This window comes from Furipterus horrens, unplaced genomic scaffold (genome assembly GCF_987537825.1).
Source record: "Furipterus horrens unplaced genomic scaffold, mFurHor1.1.pri manual_scaffold_11, whole genome shotgun sequence".
NCBI lineage: Eukaryota > Metazoa > Chordata > Mammalia > Chiroptera > Furipteridae > Furipterus > Furipterus horrens.
The window spans coordinates 10661939-10684341 of NW_028327181.1; the positions used below are offsets into that span (position 1 = coordinate 10661939).

At 39.8% G+C, this 22403-nt stretch overlaps 1 protein-coding gene across 6 annotated transcripts in view; it reads left to right on the plus strand.

Moving 5' to 3' along the window:
- Nucleotides 1-22403, plus strand: part of GIT2 (GIT ArfGAP 2) — a 42608-nt gene that overhangs the window by 9073 nt on the left and 11132 nt on the right. For 2 of the 6 annotated variants that reach the window (XM_090292902.1, XM_090292903.1), the window contains exons 7-15: nucleotides 1101-1195; nucleotides 4973-5018; nucleotides 6089-6140; nucleotides 9364-9436; nucleotides 9683-9780; nucleotides 10838-10949; nucleotides 15105-15247; nucleotides 17214-17363; nucleotides 20955-21203. In XM_090292902.1, the coding sequence (XP_090149028.1) occupies nucleotides 1101-1195; nucleotides 4973-5018; nucleotides 6089-6140; nucleotides 9364-9436; nucleotides 9683-9780; nucleotides 10838-10949; nucleotides 15105-15247; nucleotides 17214-17363; nucleotides 20955-21203 (1018 nt within the window). Of the gene's footprint in view, nucleotides 1-1100; nucleotides 1196-4972; nucleotides 5019-6088; nucleotides 6141-9363; nucleotides 9437-9682; nucleotides 9781-10837; nucleotides 10950-15104; nucleotides 15248-17213; nucleotides 17364-19626; nucleotides 20389-20954; nucleotides 21204-22403 lie in introns of those variants that run through there. The other 4 variants (XM_090292907.1, XM_090292906.1, XM_090292904.1 and 1 more) reach the window with 4 other exon arrangements.

The window sequence follows — 22403 nt, forward strand, 5'->3', positions numbered from 1 at the left end:
AGTCAAGTTCAGGAGGGAGGGATGGGCAAGGCATGCTTGCCACAGCAGGGGACCTGCCTGGATAGTGCAGAGTGTGTCTGGGAATATAAAGGCTAAGGGATTGAGAAATACAGTATTTCATCAGGTCTAAGGCTCCACAGTTTGTACGGGTTATTATTTTATATACCACTAAGACAGAAACAACTTGGCCAATTAAATGATGAAGTACCATCAATTGTAGGATACTTCTTGATCTCACAGACGTTAAAAAAATGAGGAAAAAAAGATGTGCATCACATAAATCAGAGACAGATTAGAGACTATTTGTGGTCTTGCAATGATAGGAAAAGAAAGAGACAAGCTAGACTTTATCTTTGAAGAGGAAGAGAGCCCTCAGTAAGTGATGCTTATTATGCCTTACCTTGGAATTTTTTCATGGCTACTTGGCATATAATGGTCTCTTGATGTAATCATTTATCTGTGTGCCTTGTTACTAAAAGGACTTCAAGCAGCTTATGTATTTCATGCGTGAAGAAACGGAACCTTAATATTTTCTATTAAGGAAATTGAGGATAAGGAGGTGAAAGTAGTTGCAGGTGTGGATCAGGGTGGTCTGCCTCTCTGAATTGAAGACTTCTCATGGTTGTTAAACTTGCATCCAGAGTCAGACTGGCTCCATCAGAAGGCTCTCGGGGAAGGACCGTCTTTAAAATATTGACGTCCTCGCTTATCCCATCTTTACTGATACAGAATTTCCAATGATGGGGCCTGGACATCTGTATGTTTCTTAAAGCACTCTAGTTAATTTTTGAGAATCTCTATCTTAGACCATTTATTAATTTTATCTTCTAATCCCTCTCATAAGTCCTTGAATTCCTTAGTAAGTATTCTGTCTTGTAAATTTAATAATGGAGAGGGAATAGTTCAGATTGTGAAAACAGTTTATAAATGTGGGAAACAAAGTAGACCTTGACAGCTTACCTCACACAAAAAGGTTGATTATTCTAAAAAGTCATGTTTGATAAATTGCTCAGGTGTCTCAGGAGATGTCTCTGTGCTTTTCTATTTTAGAGCCAGTGGCCGGTGAGCACCATAAATGGTACTTTGTTTTCTCTTGGTAGGCAAGGAGGGCACCATGAGCTGGCGGAGCGCCTTGTAGAAATACAGTATGAGCTGACTGACAGACTAGCCTTCTATCTCTGTGGCAGGAAACCAGGTGAGTGAAAGGACAGCAGCCTCTCCACACCTCCAGTCAGTCAGTCAGTCTCTGGGAAAACAAGTGGGGACACTATTGTTTATGACCTCTGCATTAACATATCCCCCAGAAAATTGTGACTAAAGATTTCTATTTGAAATGGTAACCATAGCATTTTTTAGTTAGATGTAAAAGAGGCTGCTCCAGTCTTCTTGAGTTTTAGTTTTTATAACTTTAGCTCTGGAGTGGTGACTGTCTTAAGCATTGGGGAGCATATTGAACCAGAGCTAAACGTGCACCGCAGTCCTTGCGCATAACGGGGCTAGGAATGGAAGAGCAAAGTAATCACTTTTGTAGTTATTTGAAGAATCCTGCTATCTAACAAATGGGGAAAAGTCCAAAAGTGAACTTTGCCTTTAGCCACCTTTATTTGTGAACTGGGGTTAGCAAACCGTTGTCTGTGGGCCAGATCCAGTCTATCACCTGCTTTTTAAAAATAGTTTTATTGCAAGGTAGCCATGTAGCCACGCTGATTCCATATTATCTGTGGATGCTTTTGCACTAGAGCAGCAGAGTTAAGTAGGTTGAGTAGTTGTGACAGAGACCATGTAGCCACAGAGCCTAAAATATTTATCTGGCTCTTTACAGAAAAGGTGGGCCAACCCCTGATGTAGAATATCTCCATGCATAAAAGCAGTGGTTCTCCGCCCTGGTTGTCCAGAGAGTTAAGAGGCCCTGGTGTGGTTCTAGTTGCTGGTGAGATGTAGTAGGCATGCCCCACCCAGTCTCTCCTTCATATAATTTAAAACCCTAGACCAAATGTATGGAGTAGGTATTTAAGGGCTCTAGCTGGTAGATTAGGGAACTCAGAGTACCATCAAGCTGGTGGTGAATGTTCTGTTTATTTTACTTCTGATATGGCCTCCACAACAAACTAAAACCTGAAACTGTAACACATGCAAAGCAGCCTTCTCTGTCTGGTGTGAGAAGCAGGAAGTAGGACTCTTACAGGACAGAGAGGTGGGGGATTCCTTTGGGTTTTTGTTTTTCTCCTTTTTCCTTTTTCCCCTACCCTAGCCCCAAGGCAGTCCTGTGGCTACAGTACTGGCAACAGCAATGGCAGCACAGGTTCCTAAATCTTTGGCCAAGAACATGAGGGGAATCCTGATTGCCTTTATTTTTCTCTCTGTTCTCTCACCACTTGGCTCAGGAGGCAGAATCTAACCTAGTCAGTTGCCTGCTAAAACAAAAATACTAACATTATCCATAGAACTTAAGGAAGACTCAGAGGCTCACAACATAATATTCAAAATGTCCAGGACACCATTCATAGTGACTTGGTATATGAAGAACCAAGAAGATCCCAAAGACTGTAAAGGAAAAGTAGTCAACAGGTGCCAACCCCAGATGACACAGTTGTTGGAATTATCAGATAGAAATATTATAACAGACAGAAACAGCATGCTCTTTAAAGTGTGAACATCTTGAAACCAAATATAGGAAGTCTCAGCAGAGAAACAGAAGATAGAGAAATGAACCAAATAGAAATATTAGAACTGAAAAATACATTAACTAAAATTTTAGCCCTGGCTGATGTGGGCCAGTGGATTGAGCACTGGCCTGCAAACCCAAAGATCACTGTTTCAATTCCCAGTCAGGGCACATGCCTGGGTTGCAGGCCAGGTCCCCAGTTGGTGGCATGCGAGAGGGAACCAATTGATATATAGCTTGCACATTGATGTTTCTTTCCCTCTCTTTCTCCCCCTCTCTCTAAAAAGTAAATAAATAAAATCTTTAAAAAATAAATAAAATAAAAATTTAAAACTCACTAAATAGGCTTAATAAGAGATTAGAGATGACAAAGAAAAGAGTGAGTGAATTGATGCTCTGGCTGGTTTGGCTCAGTGGATTTAGTGCCAGTGGATTGAGTGCAGACCTGTGAACCAAAAGGTCACTGGTTCTCTTCCCAGTCAGGGCACACGCCTAAGTTGTGGGCCAGGTCCCCAGTTGGGGGCATGCAAGCGGCAACCGATCAATGTATCTGTGGCACATTGATGTTTCTTTCCCTCTCTTTCTACCTTCCTTCCCTTCTTTCTCTAAAAAAAATGTAAAACATTAATAAAAAAAGCCAGTGAATTGAAAGTAAATCACTAGAAATTATCCAGTTTGAACAACAGAGTGGGAGGAAAATGAAACTAGACAGTGTCTCAGAGACCTATGGAACAAAATTAGAAGGTCACATTTGTATCATCAGCTTTTCAGCAAGATATCAGAGTGTGATACAATTATTTATTCAGTTAGTTAGTTTATATATAGACTAAAAACTAAATTTGGCAAAAGGCATGCACTTATAGATTCAGGAAGCTCAGAGAATCCCAGAAAGGATAAACTCAAAGAAGTTCTCAGATACATCAAAATCAAACTGCTGAAAACCAAAGACAACAAAAACATCTTGAAACAGCCAAGAAGAAAAAAATGACATATATTGCCCTGACTAGTGTGGCTCAGTTGGTTGGGCATTGTCTCGCAGGGCGAAAGGTTGCTGATTTGATTCCCGGTCAGAGCACATTCCTGGGTTACGGGTTTGGTCCCTGGTCAGGCATGTAGGAGAGGCAACATATCAATGTTTTTTTCACAACCATGTTTCTCTCCCTCTCTTTCCCCCTCTCTCTAAAAATAAATAAAACCTTTAAAAAATGACATTTAGAAGAACATTTATTTGACTGTGGATTTTTCATCAGAAACCATGGATATGAAAATGAAATAGATCAGTGTTTTTGAAATGCTGAAAGAAAAAGAATTGTCAACCCAGAACTCCATTTTAAGTGAAAATAACCTTGAGGAATGAAAACAAAATAAAGACATTTTAAGATGAAGGAAAATAAGAGAATTAGATGCTAAAGCAAGCTCTTTGGGTGGAAAGGAAATGATACTGGGAGGAACCTTGAAACTTTAGGAATGAAAGAAGAGCAACAGAAATAAGTATTTGGATAAAAATAACAGACTGTGTTTTCCTAAGTTTTGTGTTTTTTTTAAAGATTTTATTTATTTTTAGGGGGAAGGGAGGGAGAGAAACATTGATGTCAAGAGAAAAACATCGATTGGCTGCCCCTTTATGTGCCCCTACCAAGGACTGAATTTGCAACTCAGGCATGTGCCCTGACCAGGAATCGAACAAGCAACCCTTCGCTTTGCTGAATGACACCCAACCAACTGAGCCACACAAAAATCTATATGTGAATGCTTATAGTGACTTTATTTACTGGCATGGGGTCAGTGTTTTCCAGAAGCTGGATTAGGATAGAGTCAGCTAGTATTGGAGGAAACTGAGCCCCTTGCCTGGATCTGCTAAGACCACCTGCCCCAACCTTGACTTTTATACTAAATGACTGATTTCAAGGGGAACCACTAAAGCCCAAGGAAGCTCCACCCATGCCACATGGAGAGCTAATGGAAGCCTGCTCTGAGCTAATTCAGCTCCCTAAATGTTCTTTCTGTGGCAGAAAGTCATCAGTTATACTGGGGATGTACGAAGCATAAGGATTAGGGTGAGCATAGACTTTCTGCCTAATGATGTCTAGACTTTTGTACAAGAAGGAAATGAGGGTATGATCCTTGCTACAGGCCAGGTCTTTGAGAATTTATAGCCAATCTGACAGCTTCTGTTGCTGAACATAATTCATAATTATGGGAAGATACTAATTGCAAATCATAAATTGAAAAAATAATGATGATTTTCCTTTACAGATCCTATTAGTATTTATATGAACAAAATTTTTGGCTTGGTTTCTGTTTCAGATCACAAAAATGGACAGCACTTTATAATACCTCAAATGGCAGACAGGTAAGGTCATTGAAATACCAATCAATTTATCTGTCACTTAATATTTCCTTGGTTGTATAGTGTTTAAGTGTATAATATCTTGTGTTTAACAAAGCTCATACATTTTTCTCTTTTATGGCTATACAATTTGGAAATAAGACGGCTGTAAGTAAACCACCATATAAAACTTAAGTTTGAAAAAACACAAGTAACAGATTTACTAATAAGAAAATTGGAGTCAGTGATAATTGTCACAGTTTAGCTAGTTGTGACAGTATATTTTATCTATAGATTATATTCAAAGAATATTTCTTTACTATAAAAGAGTATATCTTTGTCTATACCAGGGATCGGCAAAGTCTCTTTTATTGTTAAAGGCTTTGTGGGCCATATAAGCTCTGTCTCAACTACTGAACTCTGCCGTTGTAGACGAGAGGAGCCATGAACACTGTAAATGGAGGGCATGGCTGTTCCAATAAAATTGCGTTTTTGGGTACAGAAATTTGGATTTCATATATTGCTTTCACAAGTTATGAAATATTCTCTTTATTTTTTTCCAACATTTAAAAATGTAAATACTATTCTTAGCTCATGGGCTAAATGGAAAGTGGGCTATAATCTGCTGATCCCTGGCCTGTAAGGTCAGGTGAGTTGAAGGCTGCAGGAATGAACCCTTAATTTAGCCAGTTACCTTCACACAAATACTGTCAAGAGTTTATGAAATGATTAACTGCTATTCCAGATGTAATCTTGCCATTCTGGTTTTTCACATTCTGCCCTTTTTGTATTTTCTTCTATCATGCTTTTTTTTAATACTTCAAAAGTTGTTACTTTTCACATTAGTTTTTGTCTTCTAGTTAGTAGGTGATTATTTTTCTTTTAACCATGTTACATGATTATTTCTAAAAGGAGTTACTTTCACCAAGTTGTTATGTTCAGAGTTTCCTCATTGAGTCTATTGGGCTATAGAATTTTTGGCTCTGATCATATCATGAACTTTAATATCTCAATCCCTTGGTTATCTTTATCTTGTACAGAGCTCATGAAAATGATTTTATTTATGTGCTTATTAGCTTTGTACATTTTCTTAGCAGCCTGGATTTGTCTGAATTGGCAAAAGCTGCTAAGAAGAAACTTCAATCTGTGAGTATCTATTTCCTAGTGAACTCCAGTATGAGAACTGTGTCCTGCGAACACCGTTTTTTAGCTCATTACCTGTTGCATCAGTAACTGTTTCATACTCTTAGATGTTGTTAAGTCAGAAGCAGGCCATTGAGGATGTAGCGGTGAAGACTAGAAATGCTGTTAAGTTCAGTATATCCAGTTTATTGGATCTGCTTCAAATAATGCCACTTTTCTCAGTTATTTTAAGTACGAACACTGTGCCTTTGACATTAGGAAGTTGTTTCTCTTTGTAAGAGTTCCTCGTTTCTCCCAATGTAAAGTAGTAAGTGGGACACGCTTCTTGGAATTACTTCCTGTAGTCTTATAGGATGCTAGAGGCTGATAAAAGCACATGCTGGAACGGTGAGTACAATAGGTTCATGCGCTGCCATTGGGATCCAGCCTCCATTTGAACTCTTGTGTATCCCATGCCGTTTATCAGAGCTTTATAAATTCATGCTTCAAAAAGCTGGTGGTCCTGCTCTGGGTGTGTGCTCAGAGTTTGCCCAGTTCTGCAGGTCAAACCTCACTTTAGTCTGAGTATTTCTTTCCAGCCTGCCCGCCTCAGGCTGAGTCAGGAATCTACTTCTCTGGGAATGGTTTCTCTTTGTTTTGTCCCACAAATGAAGCTTCAGTAAGGCACTTCCTCTGCTGTTTTAACTACCAGATACACACTCCTCAGCTCTTCTCATTGCTCTCTAGATCAGAACCAAGAGTCTTCTTTTCGTCACTCAAAGGGCATCATCCACCTCTCACCTTTCAGTTCCTGCCCTGCTTCCCATCTGGTTCCCACTGCGTGCGTGCATGTGTGCGTGCGTGTGTGTGTGTGTTTAAATATTTCGTTGTGGGTTAGCATTCTGAGGCCATGAGCTGTCACCTTCCAAGTCCTCTTTCAGGAACCCTCTTTTCCTCTTTTTCCTGTAGCATTCTCCTTTCCCAGCTGCTGTCGCTTTCATCATTGAGGCAGCTGAAATCTGACCACTTTCACAGTGTAGGTAGTAGTTTCCCCAAAGCCCAACTGGAATTGCAACTCCCGTAATTTTTTACTTTCTCTTCATTCCCCTTTTCATAGAAGACTCTTCACTAGAATGTCATATAATATTAAGTACTATATATTACATAAAATGAATTTATCATTACTAGTATTTAACTGTAATATGAAATAAATATATTTTATAAAACTTGGTGTCTGTGTTCTACATCTATGGTTTTGTGTGTCTGTGTTTTATTGCCTTTCTTAAATTACAGAGGTCATGTAGTTAAAAAGATAAGCTTTGGAGTCAGATAGCACTAAATATTCTGTGATTTCCTTTTAATTTCTTATAGTATGTAAGCCAGTTTTTATTTTAACTAATTCCATCATTATAGATTAAAGCCAAGTGCTGACTAGGCCGAAAGCTGCAGTATGTCTGTAACGTCTCTGACATATGGCAGGCACTGGGTAAATATCTGGAACCAAGTTGAGTACAGCTCTCAAGAGCTTGGACTCTGAGTCAGACTGGTCAGGTACAGATCTCAGTTCTGATGAGCTCCTTAGCCTCTCTCTGCCTAGGTGTCCTCTCCTAAAAGGGAGATAACATGCAGCAGGGGTGAGCTGCTGTTCTTGTTGCCCCCGCCCTGTGGTCTCCTCCTGACAGGTGAGACGGAGGATATTCTCACAGCGCGTTATAAGTGCCAGTACAGTGTCTATCCTACAGCATCTCCCTCATTCCCTCCAACCCTACCTACCTACTTCCTGCCTCTCTCCCTCCCTCCCCTTTGAAAAGCTAAGAGAAATATAATACTAATATATTCCTTGAGTTAGCAAATGTCAGCATTGTGAGAGACTTAAACTTGGATCTCAGACCTATTATTTATTGGCTTTATGGCTTTAGGTAAGTTACTAACTTCTGTGCCTCAATTTCCTTATCTGTAAAGTGGAGTAATAGTAGTTCCTATTCACAGAGGTATTGTGAATATTAAATATGATATTAGCATAGTGCTTTGGATGTAAGCCCTCACTCATCATTGCTGTTGTAGTTATTATTAGTAATATTAACATTGGCTCATAGCTCCTAAGAGGGAACAGACTAGATATTTAAGATGCAAATTCAAGTTTCCAGTCCTCATCACTTTATCTAGAGCTTATTTTGTTGTAAATGTAATGTAACCACTAGAGAAAACTTGGAAAATAGAGAAGGGGAAATCATCCTTATTCACCATACTCTTAATGGATTCAGGCTCAATACATTTCTTCTAATTCTTGTTTCAGATACATAACCTTTTTTAAAATTTTTACCTAATGATGTATTGTACTCATTTTAACGAGTTCCCACGAAATCTGTGAGCCAGCATTTAAAATAGCTGCATAAAATACTCTGTGGTCAGTGTGTGATTGTGTATGTACTGAGCCCCACCTCAGTGCCAGGTACTGCGTGTGCATGTGTGGGACACAGTAGGGAATAGAACAGATTCAGTCTACTCTCACAGAATGGGGACGCAGTCAACTAAAAAGTAACAGCCATCAAGTGTCAGGGTGCATTTTATGAGGAAAAAGCACAGAGAGAGAGAGAGGCAAAGACACCCTGGGAGGGGCTTAGCCTCACTGGGTTGAGGAAGACCCTGGCCGTCCAGCTTGCTGCCAAGCAGGCGCCTAGTCTGTGTGGGGAGTATTCTGTTGGCTGGCCCTGCACAGTGTACTGATCGGATCGGGAGCTCTTTGTTGGGGATGCTCAGTCCTGGGGATTGGAGGACGACTACTGAGGACAGCAAAGAGGTTTAAACAAGGTCTGGTGGTACTTCCGTGCAATGGCATGTCCTGTCCTCTCAAAGTGGCGTGTTTTGGCACCTTTATCATGCCAAGGGTTAATGACCCCTTATATATGGAGGCACTGGCAAACATTCTCAAGGGCAAAAGAGGAGACTTAAAGGGCGATCCCACACAGAGTGGAGTGCTGGGGCCTGTGTGAGGTACGCACGTTCACTGCCTCTTACCGTCTTTACAGCACAGCCCTGTCTGCGTGAGGCTGCTCCAAGAGGCAGATATTTCTAGAGGAGCTGTACTGTTTTGTAAATGTTACTGTCTGTGTTACAGTGGGGATTTGCTAACACTGGCTTGGGATAAAACATTGGAGATAAAAAGGTGGATAAGTCACAGTCCCCACTCCTTCTGCTCCTGTTAATTCTTGTCTTGTGTTCCTGGTATTTTTTTTTTTACTTTCAGCTAAATAATCATTTGTTTGAAGAGCTTGCCATGGATGTGTACGATGAAGTTGACAGGCGAGAGACTGATGCAGGTGACTTAACATGTGGCTTTATCTAATAAGCTTGTTATAAGTGGGCAGGGACAAGCTGCCAGCTTCCCTGTTTTACTTGCCCAGTTTCTGCTATCCTGATAACATGTGTATGGATGCTTACTTTTGTATACGTTGGCTTTGGGGTGCGCTTCCTTGTGTCTCCCTAGTAAGGCGGGGGCCGCGACTCAGCGGAGCAGTGGCACACCCGTGGTGATGAGATTCTGTTTGGCTCTTTCCTCTGGCTAGTCTGGCTTGCCACACAAAACCATAGCACCCTGGTGACGGAGACAACTGTCGTCCCCTTCCTTCCAGTCAATCCTGAGTACTCATCGACACGGAACCAGGCAAGTGGCCAAGTGTGAAAAGTAACCAGTAGTGATATTTTGAGAATAGCTGATATCTTGGGGTTTTTTTTTCCAGGCTAGGACAGGTATTTTAAATTTTTTAATTGAGTCAAATGTTGATAGCCTTTATACACACACAAAATTCACAAATTGATAAAAAAAGCAGTAGATATGAATAGATGCCTGGGCAAGAACATAAAACAACTCATTGAAGAAATATAAATGGCATTCAAATGAGAAGAAATGTGTAATCCCATCAGTAATCAAAAACAGCAACCTAAAGGTATTAATGACAGTTTCATTAATCAGAGTAATAAAGTGTGTAATAAGGTGTACTCCAGACTGTAAGGATCTGGCAAGGTGGGCTTTCTCATGCTGTAGATAAGAGTTTAAATTGTTGCAGACTTTAGAGAAGCAATTTGTTAACCTGTTAACGTGTTGCAGACTGTAGAAATGCAGTTTGTTAACCTCAAAATCAGGTACCCATCCTTTCATATGGGAATTCCTTATTTGGGGCTGTGTTCTAATAAAATAAAAATACAAAGATTCATGCACAGCGATTTTCATTAAAGCTCTGTATGTAATAGTAGAGCATTAAAAACAGCCTCAGCACCCATCAAGAGTAGAAAGTTGATTAAATTAGGGGGGTCTTTTCATTTTTATTGATTAATGGCTATGTGTAATGATGGGAGTGCCAACATCTAGACTATAATTTGTTTATCTTGAAATTTTAATATTTCCCTCCAAAATAATTTTTCATTACTGGTTCTATTTCAAAACTGACTTGATATTAGAAAAAAAAGTTAAAGTACAACCATTTTGTTTTTGTTCCCCAAAATAAATATGCATTGTAAGAACTTAAATGTTATATAGTTCTCTTATATAAACTGATTGCAAGGAAATGTTAATGTTTGGTTCAATTATGGCCATACTTGATGATGCCTTGATCATGCTGGAAGGTCTTTGCTGAAGTCTTAACAGTCTGTCTACTTTTATGTGAATATTTATTGTGTATTTTTACATTTGGGAATATTTTCAGTTATTTTTTCACCCTCAGGGCAGACAGAAATTAGCTCGGTTTAATGCCCATGAGTTTGCCACGCTGGTTATTGACATTCTCAGTGATGCCAAGAGGAGACAGCAAGGCAGTCCTCTCTCTAGCTCAAAAGGTAACTGTTTCAAACCTCTAAATGTTTGCTTTTTTGGCCTTCTAAATGTCACACAAGTGTTAGATTTAAAGTTATAAAGTAGTTAGAGCAGTCATCAACAGATTAGCTTAGCTAAAGCCCTATAAGTTTTATTGATCCTATATTGTGACAAAAAGTTTACCTCTTTAGCCCTGGTAAATTATAACTTTCAGCATTATAACTGCTATTCAAATATAACATATATATGGGATTTTTTGTTTAAGATTTTATTTATTTATTTTTAGAGAGAGGGGATGGGAGGGAGAAAGAGAGGGAGAGAGAAACATCAATGTGTGGTTGCTTCTCACACACCCTCAACTGGGGACCTGGCGTGCAACCCAGGCCTGTGCCCTGACTGGGAATCGAGCTGGCGACCCTTTGGTTTACAGGCGGGCGCTCAGTCTGAGCCACACCTGCCAGGGCATATGCATTGGTTTTTCCTTGAGTCACCTGTATTTATTCCTATAAAATTGCATCCTAGCATTGGCCTGCAAACCAAGTGTTGCCGGTTCGATTCCCAGTCAGGGAACACGCCTAGGTTGCACGCTAGGTCCCCAGTTGGGGGCACGTGGGAGGCAACCACAATGTTTCTCTCCCTCTCTTTCTCCTCTCTCTAAAAACAAATAAAATCTTTAAAAAAAATAAATTGCATCCTGAAATTAACCCAAAAGTCTGACTTACATCTTGTTAAAGTACTTAAGAAAATAAGCCCTCTTTTCTTTCCAATCTACTTTTAAAACATGTTTATTTGAAATAAATGAGCTTTGGTCATAGCTCTTTTCTGCTTCATTTTTCTAAAAGCTGCCGCTACTGTCCTTCACATGTTGTTCCTATGTTTTTCATCATAGTTATCCACCCCCTAAAAAATCTCCACATCCATCTGATACCATTGTGGATGACCAAATTCTAATGAAAGTGACTTCGTCAGGGACTTTTCAACACCTAAATAGTAGAAATAGCTCAGCCTGAAATGGAAAGTGTCTCCAGAGCTGAAGAAGGGCACTTTTGGTTTCCAAAACACACTTGCTCAAGAGGACCAGTCTTAGCTGATTCACCAGAATCTGTTTGCTCTTTTGTTTGAAAGAACTGTTTGCTCCATTTAGGACATTGGCACCCCCAGCCCATCAGTGGTGCTCCCAGGGGTCTTCATCCTCAAATATAAGCCCTTTTGATTGAAATACAGTTTACCTGCTATTGCTTACCTACAAAGCTGAGCTGTAAATACTTAAAATTTGCTACTATATACTTTAGATGCCTACAATGAGAATTACTATGGTTTAAAATTCTAAAGGGAGTGCCCAGTGTCTATTTCTGAGGTGCCCTGTTGAGTCTAGTTCAGTAGCTCAGGGCCTGTCTCCATGCATAGGAACACGCTTCATTCAGCCCCAAAACTGTATCCTCATTTTTTTCTAATTATAAAAATAATACAACCCCGGCTGAGTAGTTCAGTTGGTTAGAGTGTTGTTCCCATATGCCAGGGTTGCAAGTTTGATTCCCAGTCAGGGCACTTACAAGAATCAACCAATAAATGCATAAATAAATGAAACAACAAATCAATTTTTTTCTTTCTTTCCTTCCTGTTTCCCTCTCCCCCTCCCTCTCTCTTAAAATCAATAAATAAAATTTAAAAAAATAAAAATACATTTTATTGTATAACATTTAAACAGAAGAAATATGTATGATAAAAATTAAGTTTTCAGTCAATAGCACATTCCCCAAAGACAGTAAATACTCATTAACTGACAATTTTGTTTTGATTTTACTGGTTCAGCCAGGAGTAAACAAGTTCTAAGAAAGCTTATTAAACTTGGTGAAGGTACAATGATAAGAGTCCTTTCATCATAAATTTGGAGTATCAAAATATACAAAATATACTCTTGATTTGATGGTTTCATTTCTAAGTGTTAACTGAGGGGAAATAATCAGATGTTTTTTATATATATATTTTTATAACACTGAAAACATTAAAAACAGTAATAGCGAAACATTTAGTGATACATTTGAATAGTGCACAAACTTTTAAATAAAGGTTTAGTATAATTCCAATTTTGTAAGGAAAAAATTTATATACATATATGTATAAGTGACTATCCCACATGTAAGTATAAATATACATAATCAGGCCTCAATATTCTATATTTGCAAATTCACCTATTCACTAAAATGTATTTGTAACCTCAAAATCAGTACTCAGAGCACTTTCACGGTGATTATAGGCATGTGCAGAGTGTCAAAAAATTTGAGTCACCAAAAACACATTCCCAGCTGAGACTGAATAAGGCCACATTTTGCCTTTTGTCTCAACTTTCATAATGTAAACAAGTATCCTTTTCAAAGTCTATTCAGTGTTATATTTTTCACATTTTTGGTCTTTTTGTTGGTGATTTCACTGTTTAAAATGGCCCCCAAGTGTAGTGCTGAAGTGCTGTCAAGCACAAGAAGACTGTGATATGCCTTACAGAGAAAACGCATGTGTTAGGTAAGCTCCATTTAGGCAAGAGTTCTAGTGCTGCTCTTTGTGAGTTCAGTGCTAGTGAATCAACAGTATACATTAACGGTGTCTTTAAACACGACACCCGTAAAACAAGGTTATGCCAGAGGCTCGCAGAAACCTAACCCTGTGCTTCTACTGAGGACGGTGGTTCGGGATTTGACAATTCAGTCTTCACAGCAACTGTATGGATCGTAGCTGATGCAAATAATGAATATGTGTATACGCTTATGGAATAGAACAGCATATCAATGGCTATAAATGATTTATTAGCTTCAGATTTTCTGTATTGAATCTTTATAATCAGGTGATATGTATATTTTAAGTATTAATTTTTAAAATTAAATTCCTTTTACATAACCATAATTTATCACCCGGATAGTATCCATCAAAATATCCAGAAACTTTATTGGAAGTTAGAGGTTTGCTTGAGTTGCCTGAAAAAAATTGAAGAGACTTAGATAATTTGTGAACTTATTTATTCAAAATATGTTAGAGGTGATAAAATCATCCCTGCTCTCCTGTAGACCATACCTTCCTGATATGCATTTGTGTGTGTCTACTGGGTCATTCTTATTTTTTCTTTCTCTCTCTTGCTGGCATCCAGCTGACTAAATATCAACATGCCTGTTCTTTGAGCACCTAACTTTTAGGCTCCACTTTACAATTTCCTTTTGATCTTTATTTTTAAGATTTTATTTATAGAGAAAGGGAAAGGGAGGGAGAAAAAGGGAGAGAAACACCAATGTGAGAGAGAGAGATATTTATAGGTTGCCTCTTGCATGCCCCTGACTGGGGACCTTTCGGTTTGCAGGAGGTTGCCCAACCCATTGAGCCACACCCGTCAGGGCCCTTTCTGTCTTGACTTGACATTATCTTATTAATCACAGTTCAGCTTGCATTAGTACAGCTTTATCTTCATGATTTGGAGCTACACTATCTCACTGAATGATTAGAAACTTAGGAACCTGCTTCCTTCATCTAAGCAGCTCTTTCATAAACCATCTAATTATTTGCCCACATTTGGCAAGAACCTCAGAGAGAAGCTTAAATCTCTTTGTGCAGCTTATAGTTGGCTCTCTGTCTGGTTGGTAGCTTTCTCTGTTACCCATATATTGATGTTAATACAGTATTCCCTCATTTATGGCAGGTGTTAGGTTTTAGACCCCCCTGTGATAGGTGAAGATCTGCGAAGTAGGAACCTTACATTTATTTTAGTATTTTTATATATTTTAAGGCTTTATAAACCCTTCCCACACACTTATAAACCGTTCCCAGTCCCTTATTAACCTTTCCCACTCCCTTATTAACCTTTTCCACGCTTTTATAAACACTACCTATATCCTTAAACATAGTCTACACTCTTAAATCTACGCACCTTTAACAACATACGTATACAGTACCGCAAAATCCCACGATAGAGTGAAAAATACGCAATAAGTAAATATAATGTTTTTAAAATCCCGTGATACAATGAGGCCACGATAAGTGAACCACGATATAGAGAAGGACTGCTGTATAATACTGCAATTTCTGTCATTTTCTTTCAGCCTTTTAAATGACTGAACCCCAAAATTTTCCCAGTAGTTTTTTTGGGAAAATGTTTATTTTAAACCTGAAGTGAAGTTATTTGCTTCTATTAATAGACAATGTGGAACTCATGCTGAAAACAATCAATAACCAGCACAGTATTGAAAGTCAAGACAATGACCAGCCGGACTATGACAGTGTGGCATCAGATGAAGACACAGATCTGGAAGCCACTGCAAGCAAGGCAAACAGGCAGAAGGTGAGGTGACACACAGAAAGGGAGAGTATGTTTGTTTTTAAAATACTTTCTCCTGTGAAATTGCCTTACTTGTGAATCACTTGAGGCCAGCCCCGTGAAAGTGCTATGGAGGTAAAGTTGGGTTTACTAATGACACTGGACCAAGCGAAGGTCAAGCGAGGTAAATAGCTTTAAAAGAGGGGGTCCTTTGTCCCTGAGTCAGTTGCTGAATCACATAGCCCTGCTGCAATTGCGACTTTATAAAACTTGTGAGGAGGGACTGGTGTGTTTTATTCTTGCAACAAATGTTTACCAAGTGACTTTTCTGAATAATACGCTGCTGAATGAGGCCTAATCTAGTCCCTTTCTTTTGAGGCTGTCACTGCCTAAGAGGAGAGATAGCTGCATTTAAAGGTACACAGTGATACATGTCATAAGAAGCATACACAGGAGGGGGATGGGTGATGAAAGGAGACACAACTTATTGCTGAAAGAGGAGTATCAGGGGAGTCTTTGTAAATGGTGTGGCTCTTAATGTGTCTTAAAGGGCGCGTGGGTGTGGGCATGTGCGGAGGCAGGGAGAGGTGGTCTAGGAAGAGAGTGAAATAAGGGCATCTGGGAGGGAAAAAATGGTGATGTGTGGAGACAGCCTAAAAGGAGTGGGACTGCAAGCTGCACAGAGGGCAGAGGTCACCCCACGGAGGAGTATGACTCTAGACTGAAGAGCATGGCGCTCGGCAGGCAGTACAGAGCCCAGGAAACTTTTAGGCAGGACAGGAGGCGGTGGTCAGCCATTTGGGGTCCTTTGTTTTGGGAGGAGTGTTCTGGAGGGTCAGAGTGTAAGAAAGAAATCCAATTAGGGTACTTCTGAAGAGTTGGCCAGGCCACTTCAGGGCTTGGGCTGGGAGGGTCCGGATGGGAGAGAGATCACTGGCAGATTGTGAGCCCGGAGAGAAGGCAGCAGGGGTCTGGTGGGCCCATCCTCTGCTGAATCCCCAGGACCCTGGCCCACAGAGGGGCTCAGCAAACATTTGAGAATGGATGAACAGGAAGATAGAATAGACAGGCCCTGGTAGTAGTTTGATGTTTCAAGATGGGGGGATAGACTTAGAGCTGTGTTAGAGATTTCCAGCTCACATGACTGTGAGAATGGCGGTGCCAGTGGCAGATGCAGGGACTGCGGAGAGGACGGCAAGAGTCACCTGTCTGAAACAAACCTGCTCAGTTTCCCCAGCAGCCTCGGATTCAGTTGGTGAAAGTAAAAGTGGTGACAGGGTCCTCTGTGGTCTGATGAACCTCCCACTCCTCGCCCTGCACACCTGCTTCCTCTAGCTGAGCTCTGCCCCCTTGGACTAATGTCCTCACCTCTTTTAGGCAGTTGCTCACACCTCACCTACCCAAAGGCTCACCCCAAACTGTCTCATTAAAATGCAACCACCTTCAGCTCTACTTCAGCTTCCCTGCCCCTTACCCTTCTCCATTTTATTTATTTTCCACCACACTTATCACCTGCCAACTATGTAGTTACTTATTTCTATTTTTTCCCTCCCTCACTCTGTTGGATATAAACATCACAGAAACAAAGAATCGTTGCTTATTTTATTTTATTTTATTATCTCAAGCCCCTAGAACACTGCCTGATACTCAATAAAAATCTCTTGGAATGAATGAATTAATAAAAGAATGAGTAAAAAAGAAAATGAGTAAGCAAGGAAAGGCAGACAAGACAGATGCACTTAGAAAGTCATTGTCAGAGTAGAGTCATAGCTCCACTGCCTATTCTGTTAGAAAATATTGACTAAAATTTTCAAATACTATAGTAACCCCACCTTTATGTTTTATTTTTGCATTATCCTCAGAAGCCTTGATTTGGTTTGATTAACTTTGCAATCCAGCTGGCATGGTCAGAATTTGAAATTCTTTAGCTGTTAGTCTTGAATGTTATCATCATCTCAGATTGTGAACATTTTCCCCAATTTATTTTTAGAGCCTAGATTCAGATTTATCAGATGGACCAGTCACTGTGCAGGAATTTATGGAGGTCAAAAACGCTCTAGTGGCTTCTGAGGCCAAGATACAACAGCTAATGAAGGTGAATAACAACTTGAGTGACGAGCTGAGAATTATGCAGAAAAAGGTAACATGTTAATAAATGCCAGGATGATTGACGTTTTAACCCCTAGTATAAGGAAGAATCCCAGGCACAATGCTTGTGGTCAGAGGGAAGAAAAACAGTTATTGTAATAGACCTAAAATTCTTTGGGCCAAGCTGTCTTTTTGGAAGCAGTGTGTATTTGGATATTTCAGATTAAGTAGCTTTGATAAGAAATAAATCCGGAGTAAGCCTCCCAATAGAAGAAACATATAGCCTGTTAAGTGTTGGTGTCAGTTGTAGTAACCCTTGCACTATTCTGTGCTTCCTGGGATCCTGGATGCCACTCCATGGATGTGATTCTTCCTATTGCTCATTATACTCGAGAGAGCAGATGGAAGAACTGGATGGGTGTATGTGTTTATCAGCATTCCACGTCATACCCCACCCTACACCGTGCAAGAGATGCTGTCCCTGTTCACTCTTATTCTAAGTTGTTATTCACCCCTGCCCTGGCAGCCCTGTTCCACGCCCCCGCTTTTCCACCAGTACTTAACCACTGATTTGTAGTGTCCTCAGAGCCCAGAGCAGGTTCTCTGTGAATATAAGCCTTTATTTGCACTAGTGAGAGCTGTACACTAGTAAGAAACAACCCCACTTGCTCAGCATTTTCTCACTCACTGCCTTTTAAGAGAGACATATATGGCTAATGGTAGCAAGTAATTTACTTAGCTGGGAATTAACATATGTAATTTTTTATGAGAATTCTAAGAAAAGGAAGTTGAAAAATTCTAAATTCTGCCCCAAACTTTGTGGTACTGAACCCATCATTTAGTTCTCTACAACCTGCGACTTTGTACACTCCCCTTGAACAGAAACAGAACAAAGTCATTTGAAGAGTAATGCTTCAGAATCGCTGTCAAGAACAGAGGACATAGCTCACCTCATTTGTGGCTGGGCCCTTGCAACGATGCTTCCTAAAGGAAGGCCCCCGAACTAATAAGAGGCCTGTCAGGGAAGGGCACTGCAGTGCTTGGTCTAGGATTCTTTTGGTGTTGAGTTCTAGATCACTTTTTGAGACCTATTGAGGTACATGACTCTATTACCTATAATAGAAGAGGACAAGAATGCCCGAAAGATCAGTCAGACTTTAAACAAACACTTGTTCTGTGCTGCGCTGGCCGTATCTAGGGCTGGTGTGCAGCTGTGAACAACACAGACCAAGAGCCGTATTATACAGGGCTTGCACTTTCTTTGTCTTAACTATCTTTTGTTGAATGAATTATAGTTTGACCCATTAATTGAACTAATAATTTTGTTGAGGTGCCTTTTTCTGAGACATGCTGACTTTGCCACTTTAAATCAACCTGCTAAGCATCAGCTTTTTTTATTCTCTAATGCTCCTTTTAGTACTTGTAGAAATTACCAGAGATAACCTATCTCTGAAAGCAAATGTTTCGAACTTCTTTAAGACATGCGGAGTGAAATTATTTGCTATTGCTCATGGATTATTTTCTCAATTCTTAGAAATGCTTTTGATTTCTGAAAATATTGAATTGTCTATAACTTTTCGTTTTCTGTTACACTCCTTCCAAACAAAAAGAGTATGATCTGGTTCTTATTAAGATAAGCATCATTCAGATTTATCTGAGGACATCTAAATATAGAATACTAAAATTCTTAAAAATTGAGACCAGGAACTTGTGCTCATCAAAAAACTTGCAAGCAAAATCCAGATTGGGTGTTTCAGAGACACAAAAAATGTTAAGGTAAAGTTTCAGATTTCAAGGCCTTGTCTAAACAACTCTAAGAGAAGGTTTTTACATAGACACGTGACCAGACACCCCAGTTCTTAATTGACAGGCCTGTATCAGTTATGTGTCTCACTCTTTGGACCTTGACCATTTCACTTCAGGATATAGGTTCCCTAATACAGTTTGACAGGCACCGTATGCCTGTCTGTATCCTGGAATGCAGGATATTTCAGTGGCTGCTTGTCACTTTGCAGCTGTTCCTTCTTTGGAAGGGGAGTTGCAGATATAAGTTATACTGTGAAAGCCTTTGTGGTGCAGAAGCAATGAATCATTCCTTAGGGATCACCCTTTGAGAAAGCCGAGGAGGGTATTTCTCTGGCAGAGGCAGTAAGCCAGGCTTTCACAGAGGTTTGGCACTGTTAAGATAAACTTTGTGGAATATGTTTATTCAGCAAAGATTATTGATTTTATTTCAAAGTTAGGTAAGGTTTATTTTTAATATATATAGTTGACAAAATAGCATGATTTGTATCTGATCTTTCACATTTTAACAGTTGCTTGGCAAAGATGCTAATTAACGAAGAGGAGCAACCACTATTGGTGTATTTTTTACAGATCGGTGCTTTATAAATAAAAATTGAAAGTAACTCCTAACACTGAATGGGTTTGCTGTTGAAAAAGTAATGATCTCCTGGTGCAAATAAGTGGTGCGGACCTAAGCCGTGGCCCTGGTGGGGAATTTGGTCAGATTCTACAGTCTGTCAAAGAGTAGACAGCTGAACTCACACCACACCCGACTTATAAAATGTTCTGGAAGATGAAGGAGCACCAGAGGGGAAGGACAATCTGCAGACCGGACTCAGTTAATTGTGTTTCAAATGCCAGACGCCAGAGAGTAACACGATTCCTTGCTGATCCCTTAACTCTAATTCATCAGACACCATGAAGCAGCCTGCATGTGAGGAATGGAAAGAGCATTGGGGTCTCCAAGTGACAGCCTCCAACTAAAATAGGGTGGTGCCAGGCAGAGTAGAGTGTTGAAAGCTGACACCACCATGATTGCAATTTTGGGTGACAAAGCCAAAGGAAAGAGAGGCCACATATTCCGGCCATGACTGAGAGCTGATCGATCACCAGAGGGAAGCGAGCCTGCTGCGCGGAGCGTTCAGATGAAGATGTTGTTGACGTAGTTCAATAAGCCTTCAGTTTTCTTTGTGATATGTTAATATAGCAGACATACCTTGATTCAGTTCCCTCTATTTTTTAAAAAGTGCTAAATTGTTTAGAACTTCAAGAGTTGTGTAATAAAAACTTGTTGATCATCATTTTTCTCGTTGGCTTTTTGGGAAGCAGTAGCTGATCTGATTTTTCCTGAGCTGGACTTCACCCTCTTTCTTGCTTTGCACAGCAACTCCAGTAAATTTTGTGCTGCTTCCGTTGTGTCCGCTGGCGTTTTTGGCATTCGCAAATTGCTCAGGGCCTAGTTGAAAAGCACGTTACCTAAACGATGTCTTAATGATCTCAGGCTCTTGCTAGAAACAGTTTTAGTATAATCCAGAGTTCAGCTTGCCTGCAAACATTTCCCAGTCCCGCCATGACCAACTTTTAAGTGGTTAGACATTTCATTTTTAAAAAGTCCAAATTGCAACTTTTCCACATATAGAAATTAAGCTATTTAATATTCTTCAATGATGAAGTGAGCTGGTTGCATTGCATTCATTCTAAAGATAGCGTTCTCGTTTATAGTTGCCTTTTACTTTCAACTCAGCTAGTTGTTATTGTTCTTATTGTTTAAAGCTGGTGGTTCTATGCATTTATTTGGTGTTTGCTTTTTCTGCTTGCTATAGAAAAACACAGTCCCACTGCCAAACATTTCTTTCAGCTTCAAACACTCCAGAGTGAAAATTCGAACCTCAGGAAACAGGCCACAACCAATATATATCAGGTGCAAACTGGTTCTGAGTACACAGACACTTCCAACCACTCTTCTTTAAAGCGACGTCCGTCTGCCCGGGGCAGTAGGCCCATGTCCATGTACGAGACGGGATCAGGTCAGAAACCATATCTCCCAATGGGAGAAGCGAACCACCCTGAAGAGAACAGGACGCGACTCCAGCCTTTCCCCACACATGTAAGTAACACCACTGGCTTCTGCTCTTCACTCTCTGTCCATCCTGACTCTTGCATCCCCTCCTCTAAACCTGCAGATGCCCATGCCTCTGCTTTACCAAATCGGACTATGAGAATTGTCATTGTGTTTACGGTATTAACATGTCAGCAGATGATTGTGGGAATGCTGCAAGCACACAGGGCCAGTAGCCAAAAGTTGTCTAACAAGGCTGGGGGTTCTGGTTCTTGCTCAGCTCCCTTCCCTTTTTCTCCCTCATGTCCATAATATCTTTCCCATACAGGTAATATTGGAATTTTTTAAATAACAGGCTTCCTTCCCCATTCCCAAAAACAAAAACAAATTATAAAGGTCACCAGCATAAGTGCCATCCTCCTTGAGGTAGACATGTATGTGCCCCTTTATAAACTGGAGCCCTTAGAATTCAAGGTGCCTTCTTTGCTCCTCCCACTTGAGCAGGTGGCATATATGGTCTGGACATACAGGGAGGTCTAGAAGCCTCTAGGCCTCCACAGCTTCTGCATGTGTGGTCAGCATGCCTGCTGAGCTTCTGCATCCCCCCTTCCCCCTTCGTGGAGAAAGCAGTGCTTTGTCATTTCACAGGAGTGACGTGTAAAAACTCTACATCAGTTTTACAAGTTTTGTATTCCAAAGATTGTGTTCTGTAACAGGCTACTAATATCTTATTTTGCAATGGGATAAGTATTGTGAGGTTTCCAAACAATATATTTCTTTCAGGTTGATTTATTTTAAAAATCTGTTTTGACAGAATGTTAGACATTTTGAACTTATATGATGTTTTTGAGAGTAATGTTAATATTTTTTAAAATGTCACAGGTATTATTTTTCAGTCAAATTTTATAGAAGTTTCCAAAAAATTCTGAGTAAATTCAAAGTTAAGGGTATGCATGGTCTAATAAATTAAACCCTAGTTTAATTTTGCCCAGCTTTAGTGTGGTAAAATTACAGTGTTGTTATATTGTATTTGGGAGTCCATTCTTTAACTTTTTAAGTTGTTGGGGCTAAACATTCTAAAGCAATTTGATACATTTAGTATAATGGGAATGTCATTGAACTAAGTTAAGAATCTTATTTTTGTATAACTGAAAACAAAATTTAGGAAAATCAACCTCTGTTAGTTTTCATTGTGTACTTTTAATTTTAGAAACATTTAGAATATAAGAACATGATATTGCAAAAGTA